This window comes from Hyalella azteca, unplaced genomic scaffold, assembly GCF_000764305.2.
Source record: "Hyalella azteca isolate HAZT.00-mixed unplaced genomic scaffold, Hazt_2.0.2 contig9787, whole genome shotgun sequence".
In the NCBI taxonomy this organism is placed as follows: domain Eukaryota; kingdom Metazoa; phylum Arthropoda; class Malacostraca; order Amphipoda; family Hyalellidae; genus Hyalella; species Hyalella azteca.
Window position 1 is genome coordinate 74,716 of NW_025939847.1, and position 10,548 is coordinate 85,263.

Sequence of the window (10,548 nt, forward strand, 5' to 3'; positions counted from 1 at the left end):
TTGGTAGAAAAAAAAATTGATTACAACTACGGAACACAAGGATAACACATTACGGCGCGGGTGATCTTTATTCAGAAATTTCCGCGGATGCACATTAGGCCATGCCAGCAAGCTGGAGCTGCGTACGCTTCCACTTAATTAGTGGACCGTGCTCAGGGATATACTTGACATTGACACCATCAGACTTGATATGGCCTGACGCTAGCATCTTCTCGTAGTCGGGGCGTTCGTACTTCGTGAAGCCCCACTTCCCAGAAACGAAAATCTGCAAAATTTACATCAACAATAAATATTCAAGATTTCCCTCTTTATAATCTATTGCATTTGGCATACAAGTAGCCAATCTTGGGTTGAATCAAAATCGACAACATTGCCGGCAATTGGTGCTAAAATGGAGAAAATACCTGCAAATCAGAAGCATATTTGGTAACAGCCAACTGCTCAAATTAAAATAACGTTGCCTGGCAAATTTTGGAATCACACTTAATTACAAACGCAAATACAGCGTGATTTCAATCTCATTTAAGACTTTGATATGACAGCATATTACCGTAAAAGACACGTTTAATCTCGAAAAAACACTTCATATATCACGGCAACTTTTACGCACGTTTAATTAAGGAATTGATTTGTTCACCTTTTGACGGCCGGGGAACTTGAACTTGGCCCTCCTGAGAGCCTCGACAACATGAGCCTTATGTTTATCGTAGGAGCGCACGCTGATGATGGGCTGTCCGATGTTGACACGAGCAACTGTGCCCTGCGGCTTGCCAAAAGCGCCTCTCATTCCAGTCTGGAGCCTGCAACATCACTCGTCTCGTAAAATCAAAACAACTTTATTTTAATTAGTTCGGCTTCGGAACTAATTGTTCTATAATTAGGTTAAAAATCGAAAAATTCTTGGGATAGATTTTTGTTACCATCGAATTTTGACACTAAAATCACAGTATCAAAAATAAAATAGAAATGCAGCACTACAGAGACAAGTACTCACCTATCAGCCCCAGCGCACGATAACATCTTGTTGATGCGGATCACGTGGAAGGGGTGGACTCTAATCCTGATGTGGAACTGATCTTTGCCGGTGTACTTCACCAAATACTGAAATGACATTCAAAGTTAAAAGTTTGCCTGCAGCCACTCAGAACTCTATTTTAAAGAGAAATTTTACTAGTTATCATTAGCAAAGTTCTTAAAAAGTAAAATATGAAATAGCACCCAAATTTCAAGAACAAATAGAAATGTTCAAAATGTATCTACATCAACAAAAAAAAATTACCTTGTTGGCACAGATACGAGCAGCCTCAAGAGCTTCTGAGCTCAGCTGTTCATATTCATCCGACACAAGATGGACACAGAGCGGGAACTCAGTGACGTCAGCTTTCTTGCGGCCCAAGTCAAAAATCCTAATTTTGGGGTCAGGCACACCACGACAGAACCGACTTTTGGGGTACGGCTTGTTCTTGCAGTAGCGATAGCTGAAAGACAATAAGAATGGGAATAAGAAACTTGAATAAAAGACAAGTTAACTTCATATGACAATCAAAAGCATTAGCCTGTTCATAAGAATCTCAATTATTTCAGAGTTTAAAACCAGATTGTGAAGAGTGTACTTCAATTTGATAGAAAATCTATTTTCAATAAACTAAAGCATCTTGATTGATAATGTCATATCAAATATCATACATTAAATTTAATCATATTTTACACAACAAAACATTAAAGATTTAATTAAAAGAGCCTCAAACCAGCAGCACACCAAGATCAGTGTTAAACTCACCATCTTGCAGGTCTCCGCCCCATGATGCCTTTCTGCAACAATACAAAGCACCCATTAGTTCATATTACACAAGTTAAAAATAAATTGATATATTGATCAGTTGGATTAACTTACATAGCTACATATATGGATATTTTGATTCCATACTAGCTAATTAGCAAAAATTAATATTTTGAAGTTTTTTATGCCTTAATTTTTCATAACTCATTTTTTTGAAGGTCAGTTAGATCCTCTTGCATTAAATTGATAACAAGTATATATAACCTGAATAATGGAGAAATTAAATTTTATATTTTTCACCCCCAATAAAATAACTGTTGTATAATAAGTTCCTACAGCTTCCTGTTGTATAATAATAACTGAATTCCTTGACTGAAATGAATCCATAGAGAAAAATTTACTAAAATTGATCTACTTCTTCACACTTCAAGAAAATTGGACAATTATTTGGGATTATTAAGGATATTCAACTACATTCAGGTTGTAACCCTATCTACACACAGAATAGGTATACTAGGAAATTCTAACTAATTATCTCTACAGGCAGTCTCCATGTATTGCATGTGATAATGAACAATTTTGCCTAATCTTCATTGATTATCAGGCAAGTGCCTGACAGGATGTGATTTGAAAGGAGGAAATTATAAATGAACAGGCACACACATTGAAAGGAGATAACTGAAGCAATACAACCCTTGGCAAAAATCATGGCAATCATTCAGTTGTTTAACTTAGTAGAAAAAAAGGAGATCACAGACATGACACAAAATTACAAGAAATTTCAAATGGCAACTTTCTGGCTTTAAGAAACACTATAAGAAATCTAGAAAAAAAAAATTGTGGTCAGTAATGGTTATTTTTTTAGACCAAGCGGACGGAAAAAAAATATGGAATCACTCAATTCTGAGGAAAAAATTATGGAATCACCCTGTAAATTTTCATCCCCAAAACTAACACCTGCATCAAATTAGAACAGCTCGTTAGTCTGCATCTACAAAGGAGTGATCACACCTTGGAGAGCTGCTGCACCAAGTGGACTGACATGAATCATGGCTCCAAAACAAGAGATTTCAATTGAAACAAAGGAGAGGATTTTCAAACTCTTAAAAGAGGGTAAATCATCACGCAATGTTGCAAAAAATATCGTTCACAGTCAGCTGTGTCTAAAATCTGGACCAAATACAAACAATATGGGAAGGTTGTTAAAGGCAAACATACTGGTAGACCAAGGAAGACATCAAAGCATCAAGACAGAAAACCTAAAGCAATAAAGTGGGGGGAAATAAATATTCGTACACTTGAAAAATCGTATTTTAATGTATGTAAGTACACAAACTTAACAGTAAAAGTGATTTAAATTATGTATAGAGACGCATAGTATTCAAAAATACTATCAAAAGAAATTAAATCTCAATGCAACAAAAAACAATGCAACATGTTCACTTTTCGGGGTGAAAAAAGTATTCGTACAAAACAATAAATCCGCATTATTTTAATTTAATACTTGGTTGAATACCCTTTATTCAGCTCAACAGACACCAGTCTATTTCTATATGTCTCGACCAATGATTTGCAGATGCTGACTGGTATTTTATACCATTCTTCTTGGCACACCACCTTAAGATTCTCAATGTTTGTTGGGGACCTTTTCTTAATTTGAATCTTCGAATACCGCCACACAAACAACTAATTCTATCGCGTTGGGAGGAAGGAGAAAGTTATAGGAAGATTGCTAGCCACTTGAATGTTCCTTTTAGTACAGTTGCTTCGTTCATTGGACGCTTCAAGACCCGTGACAGCGTTGAAAACCAAAGACGATCAGGTGCTCCTAGGAAGATTTCTGCAACATAATTTAAATCACTTTTCCTGTTAAGTTTGTGTACTTACATACATTAAAATACGATTTTTCAAGTGTACGAATATTTATTTCCCCCCACTGTATGTCTCAAAAACCGAAAATGCACAACAAAATAAATGAGGAACAAATGGGAGGAAACTGGAGTTAATAATGTCTGTGACCAAACTGTAAGAAACTGCCTAACAGAAATATGATTTACAAACAGAAAAGCTAAACGAATGCCATCATTAACACAAAAACAGAAAAAAACAAGGTTACAATGGGCTAAGGAAAAGCAATCATGAACTGTGGATGACTGGATGAAAGTCATATTCAGTGATGAATCTTGAATCTGCATTGGGCAAGGTGATGATGCTGGAACTTTCATTTGGTGCTGTTTCAATGAGATTTATAGATATGACTGCCTTAAGAGAACATGCAACTTTCCACAGTCATTGATTATATGGGGCTGCATGTCAGGTAAAGGCACTGGGAAGATGGCTGTCATTACATTACATCTTCAATAAATGCACAAGTTTACATTGATAATTTGGACACTTTTCTTATCCCATAAATTAAAAAGATGCTTGGGGATGATGAAATCATTTTACAAGATGATAATGCATCTTGTCATAGAGCAAAAACTGAAAACATTCCTTGAAAAAAGACACATAAGGTCAATGTCATGGCATGCAAATCGTCTGGATCTCAATCCACTAGAAAATCTTTTGTGAAGTTGAAGAAAATGGTCCATGCCAAGGTTCCATCCTGCAAAGCTGATCTGGCAACAGCAATCAGAGAAAGTTGGTGGCAGATTGATGAAGAGTACTGTTTGTCACTCATTAGGTTTCCCTCAGAATTGAGGATTCCATATTTTTTTCCCTCTGCTTGGTCTAAAAAAATAACTGTAACTGACTGCACAATTTTTTTTCTTGATTTCTTATAGTGTTTCTTAAAGCCAGAAAGTTGCCATTTGAAATGACTTTAGTTTTGTGTCATGTCTGTGATCTGCTTTTTTTCTACAAAATCGAACAACTGAATGAACATCCTCCAAGGCCGGTGATTTCATCAATTTTTGCCAAGGGTTGTATATACATTCCCTCTAAGACTTGCTTGACATTCAGTGGGAGTGTAATAGAGAAAGCTGGAAATTCAATACCCTTGGAAAGGCCTATTAGCATGCCATAGTTTTCCAAGCAATTCAGAAGCCTAAATATTTTATTCAAAGTGACTTAATTAGTCTTGGGGAAGGATCCAAGAGCTCAACAAAAAACCCATTTGCCACAGGCCACTATGTACTATATAACAGTAATCATCCAGCTAGCAAGTTTTATTTAGTATCATATCAAGTCAGGCAAATACTTTATTCACTTCTATCAAGTTTTATGCCAGAGTGCCTACTTGGAATATTGGCCAGAAATTCTTAAATCAGGGTTAAATACTATCATTTCCAAATTGGAGGTGAAAATAGGCCATTTATCTTATTTTCACCGAAGAAATTGAAAAAAAGCCATGGGAATGGGTGAAATTGGCCAGATTTACAGGCGTTTTAGTTCAATTCATGCACAGTGGCAAACTAGAGTATCTCTTGGACTGGCTTAAGTTCATTTTTGAGTCCTCTAAGTAGACCAGTAAAATATCGTGGATACCAGCATTATCATACATAAAAAATTAATTGAAATTTCAAGTAAACGAGGAAATTAAAAATAAACATTCTAAAAACAGGGTGCATACCGGTATTTAAAAAAAAGTAGTCAGTGCAGCAGAACCAAACTTTGCCAGAACATGTACAAGATGTGTATGAAACCTACACATCCACTTGTAGATTTATTTGATTTGACAATTTTATGATGCATCCATTTTTCTCTGGAACCACTTGGCATTAATGGGTTAACACACGCAGCACAGAAAAACAAAAACACTTCCTTTCTTCTTCATTTATTTGCAAATTCCATGACTTTCCAAAACCTGAAATGAAATCCCATGACTTTCCAGGCCTGGAAAATGAAAAATCAAATTCCATGACTTTCCAGGTTTTCTATGACCAGTATGCACCCTGTAAAAAAAGTGTCGCACCTATGTGCCATATTTATTTAAAAGCCTTTAAAATTCTAATTTACAAAATCGCTGTATTCCGACATTGTGTGACTATATGCATCTTTTTAGACTAATTCCGACTGCTTCAAAAATCGTGATTCGGACACCCTGTGTCAGAATTAGTTTTCATGTGTCTAAAACTGTCTATTAAATCAATCATCTATTAATTTATTTACCACTTACAACAAGTATCAGTAATGGTAAATGGTAATACAAGTATCAGCAAATACAAGTATACTCAAAGGATTCCTAATAGGGTAAATGCGGTACATTCCAACATCGTGGGTAATTCCGACACTTCTTGACTTTTTTTCTTTATATTAAGCTTTTTCTTAGTTCCATGCATTCATTGATGGTTGAAAGTGACGTCATACTTTTGCGCGCCATACTATTGCCAAAACACTAGGTCTGGGCCATCTGGCAGGAAAATGTTGAGATCCAAAGAGAGAGTGCACGTCACCCAGTGAGAACATCAAAAAAATGTGTCAAAGTTGATAGTTGACCTTGCTCTACCAAATAGTGATAAACTGTTTGTGTAGAAAGAATATTATGGTTTGAGACTTAAATACATCTGAATATATAAGGAATCCCTTAAGTATACTTGTATTTGCTGATTCCAAGTGATAAAAAAATTAATTGATGATCAAGTTAAGAGACGGTTTTAGACACAAAAACTAATTCTGACACAGCTTGAAATTAGACACACACAGCTCTTCCAAGCTGTGTGCAAAAATTATAATTTTCTTAATTAAAAGCTCAATAGCTCTTAATTAAAAGCCTAATTAAGTAGTGTTCAATATTCAATACTGTTCTAATTCCTAGCTGTGTCATATTCCAATACAGCTCACACAGCAATCGGAATTCGAACACAAGAGTGTTGGCATTACAAATTAGTAGAGTTTGAAGCGCAGCCAGAATTAGTCTCACAAATCACAGTGTCAGAATATATGGATTGATTAGGTTTGCATTCTAAAGGCTTTTAAATAAATATGGCAACATTTTGTGAAGTTTCATCGTTGCTGGCACGTAGTGCGGTGTTTTAGAGTAACGTAAAGTAACCAGAACTTGGGTTGCGCGTACGGTGTATTTTTTATAGCCATTCATTTTTTTGCTATGTCCTTATTTCTAATTGTCTTCTGCATGTTTGAGGCTGGAGTTCGCCTTTCCAACACTCAGTAATCGTGTTGGAAACGGGCTCAAAGTGTCAGAATATACCACATTTACCCTATAGGTAAAGGAAAAAGTTGAGGGGTGTCAAAATTACCCACAGTGTCAGAATATGGTGCATTCACCCTACAAAATCAACAATCTAAACCATGCTTCTCAGAAAACTTTGCCCAATATACCAGTCTCTTGGGTCTACGAGATGCACTGCACTCAGCAGGATTGGAAAATTTTGGTCTAAGCCCTACTCGCTTTCTAAACTTCAAGTCTTCACTGAAGATTAAAAATTTATCATACTTAGGCTAACTAGTTTTCAAAATCCAAATAAGTATAGGTATATAACATTTTTAGGTTTCCTCACTTTTCAAAGGATAATAAATTTGTTCGTTATTGAAAATTTTTATTCTTCAAAGACTCAACATTAAGAAGTGAGAATTGAAGAATATTAATAGGTTAGCCACTATCATCTGCCTTACTGAACAACCTAATGGCTTGTAAAATATCACATATCATGATAACACTCATGATCAAAAGTGTGAGGCATAGTCAATTTAGTCTCCAAGTCAGTCAGGTCCCAGCTAGCTACCTAGGTAGGCCTAGGACAGTGGTTCCCAAAGTGGACAATATCACCCCCCTAGGGGCAGTGGAAAGATTTTGGGGGGTGATAAGGAAGAAAAGGGCGGTAGGGGGGCGATAGTGGAGAGGTAGTCAGAAGTCAATGTCAGAAGTTCGAACGTTAGTTTGATGATTTGTACACAACACATGCAGCACATGACTGCAAGCGATGGTTTTTTCACCCAGATCTGTTTTTTAACCTCTCCTGGGAGGCTGGGTTTATGTCTCAGACAAATTAACAGCCAAACTTGTGGCCGGTCTCATGGCCTATTTCCAAATTCAATGATCAAGGAATATCTCTCAAACTAATGAACTCAACTCGATGAAACTTGGTACACGTATTCATTAGGACCTAAAATAATGTTTTGCTTGTGAAAATTGTTTGAATTTTGTCATCGTTGTTTTTGCCATAGTTATATGGCAATACGGGCCAAAATTCACAGTGATCAAGTAATTTATTCCAAACTACCAAACAGATTTGAACAAAATTTTGAATTTACAGTCCTAACTACTAAGGGCAAGCGGTAATGTTTAGCTCGTGAAAAATTTTTCGATTGTGCCTTTGCTCACAAGTTTTTTTTTGAAGTTCACCTTCATTTGTGATTAAATCAGCAATCCGTGCTTAAATTCGCAGTAATCAAGAAACTTTGAGAAATAATCTGTAATCAAGAAACTACTGAACAGATTTGAACAAAACTTTGTATTCAAATACCTAACCTCAGCAATGGTGAGGTTTACAATTTGTTCTTTTTGCCTTCATTTGCAAGTTATACGGCTGTATGTATAAGGATTTTGGTTAAACCGGCCGGTAGAAGAGTCGGTCGTTCCTACTTTATCTGCATAGTAACTCACAAACAAAATCAAAATAGAAAAATTGTCACAAGCTAAACATCACCATCGAGTGGTTATGTATTTATATACAAAGTTTCATTGAAATCTGTTCTGTAGTTTAGAAGAAATTTCTTGATCACCGCGAATTAAGTGACAAATTACCCGGCAATAAGGGCGCCGGGCAGTGACACCGTGATGGTGAATTTTGAAGAATGATGGTGAAATGAAAGAAAAGCTCCCAAACGAAGGTAAAATAAGAAAAATTTATAAGCTAAAAAATCACCGCTTAGTAGGCCTAGTCATCAATGGAATGGAATATTGGGAATGTAATTTTGTTCAAAATCAAATCAGTTCAATAGTTTGGAAGAAATTCTTTGATCAATGCTAATTTCGGCCTGTTTTGCAATATATGCGCAGGCATCATCGTCTTCATCATCATCATCGCGTTCGTCCATCATCGTCATCATCGTGGGTAAACGCGGTATATTCCGACACATTAAGGACGCATCGAGAAATGAAAAACTAGAAAAAAAACGTATGCGTTACGTAAGTTCTGTTGCCTTCACATGACTCAAAACACTTCACTACGCGTCAGCAACGATGAAACGTCACAAAATGTTGCCATATTTATTAAAAAGCCTTTAGAATGGAAACCTACCAAATCCATATTTTCCCACTAGATGGCCAAGACCTAGTGTTTTGGCAGTATTTTGACTCGCAAATGCATGACGTCACCATTTCAAGTTTCAACCATCAACAAACGCATGGAACTAAAACAAAGCTTAATATAAAGGAAAAGCTGGAGAGGTGACGGAATTACCTACGATATCGGTATATACCGCGTTTACCCCAATTCACGAATGAAGGCGAAATTTAAAAAAATTTACAAGCTAAACATCACTGTTAGGTTCTGATGAATACATGTTCCAAACTTCCAAGTTTTCTTAAGAGCTGCGTCCATTAGTTTGGGAGATATTACTTGCTAATTGAATTTGGAGATTGGTTGTAAGACCGGCCACGAGTCCGGCCATAAATTTGCCTGCAACATCTTTGGTTGGCTTCTAGTGGTGAAACAGTTAAAACAGCTGAAAAACATATTGGTTCACTAAATGGGGTTCTATTTGTGAAATACACATTTGTGTTTAACATATATCTTTTAAAATTGCAGCGTACTAACTTTCAAGAAAGTGGCGTGGCCTATGTCTGTGGGGGGCGCTAGAAATTCACTGGGGAGCCAAAGGGGGCGCCAGCCTGAAAAAGTTTGGGAACCACTGGCCTAGGATGTCATTTGTGTCAGCAAGCAACGCACTCCCATAAATTCTTGCAATTTCTTGGCAGTTTCCAACTTGAAATAGGTATTCATAATTGGGAGTCTGGGAGCAAGTCCTTAGTCTTTTAAAATAAAACATTTGAATTTACAATTCCAAACCACAAAATGCATAATGTACGACGGGAAACAAACCCTTTGTCAAGCAGCATACCTAATTATTATCCACCACATACAGCAAGAATAACGCGAAACTGGCATCACAAATAAATATTGCATTAGTACAGCACGTTACTGCACAGAAATTATTCTAACTGATAAAAATAAAAGATTATTTATAATATTTTAACAAAATAAATCCTCAAAATAATGTGCCTAGACTACTTTTATTTGATAAAAAGGACAAAAGTATCTCACCTTCCACAACACCAATATACGAAAACTACGGACAAGGCCAAAATGTTGCCAGAAATCTTCGTTGGGTAAAATGAGTCTGTAACATCTGTTTGTTCTATCAGTCACGCACTTACCAACAATCGAAAAAATTTCCATATAAAATATCGCTTGCCGTTGCATAAAACAGGAAATTTTTTGTTTCTTAGTTAGTATAAAAAGTAATGTATGAAAAATGGTATAGATAGGTTGGCAGAATATGTTCCTTTACGTAGGTTTCAGTGAAGAATTTGGCTATTGGCAATTTTTTAAATAGTTTTTTTTTCAGTATATCGAATAATATGATTCTTTCGCACTGGTAAATCGAAAATAAGGGTACCGATCGACATTTTTATTTCGTTAACGAGGTTTCGAATGTGTCAATCATTTATTATCGAGTTTAAAGATGCATCGATTGATGACATTTGGATCGACATAGGTACAAAACCTTGTAAATAGGATGCTACTAAAAACAGAATTGGTTAGATATAATGCCTAGTCATGAAAATATTAAGATGAACATAA

At 36.1% G+C, this 10,548-nt stretch overlaps 1 protein-coding gene across 1 annotated transcript; it reads right to left on the minus strand.

Moving 5' to 3' along the window:
- Positions 1 to 54: 54 nt before the first annotated feature.
- LOC108665384 (60S ribosomal protein L10) lies at positions 55 to 10,060 on the minus strand. The gene is made up of 6 exons (XM_018152135.2): positions 10,009 to 10,060; positions 1,781 to 1,812; positions 1,280 to 1,478; positions 995 to 1,101; positions 638 to 800; positions 55 to 265 (listed from the first exon to the last, which is right to left on the minus strand). Exons 2-6 carry the CDS (start codon positions 1,801 to 1,803, stop codon positions 95 to 97), a joined length of 663 nt encoding a protein of 220 aa, XP_018007624.1. The 5' UTR covers positions 1,804 to 1,812; positions 10,009 to 10,060; the 3' UTR covers positions 55 to 94.
- Between the last annotated feature and the right edge of the window lie 488 nt (positions 10,061 to 10,548).

Coding starts and splice junctions, on each gene's coding strand:
- LOC108665384 (XM_018152135.2), bottom strand. CDS start 1,803: ATGGGGCGGAGACCTGCAAGATG. Junction 1,102..1,279: donor CTCGTATCTGTGCCAACAAG/GTAATTTTTTTT, acceptor ATGTCATTTCAG/TATTTGGTGAAGTACACCGG. Junction 801..994: donor TCGTGCGCTGGGGCTGATAG/GTGAGTACTTGT, acceptor GTGATGTTGCAG/GCTCCAGACTGGAATGAGAG.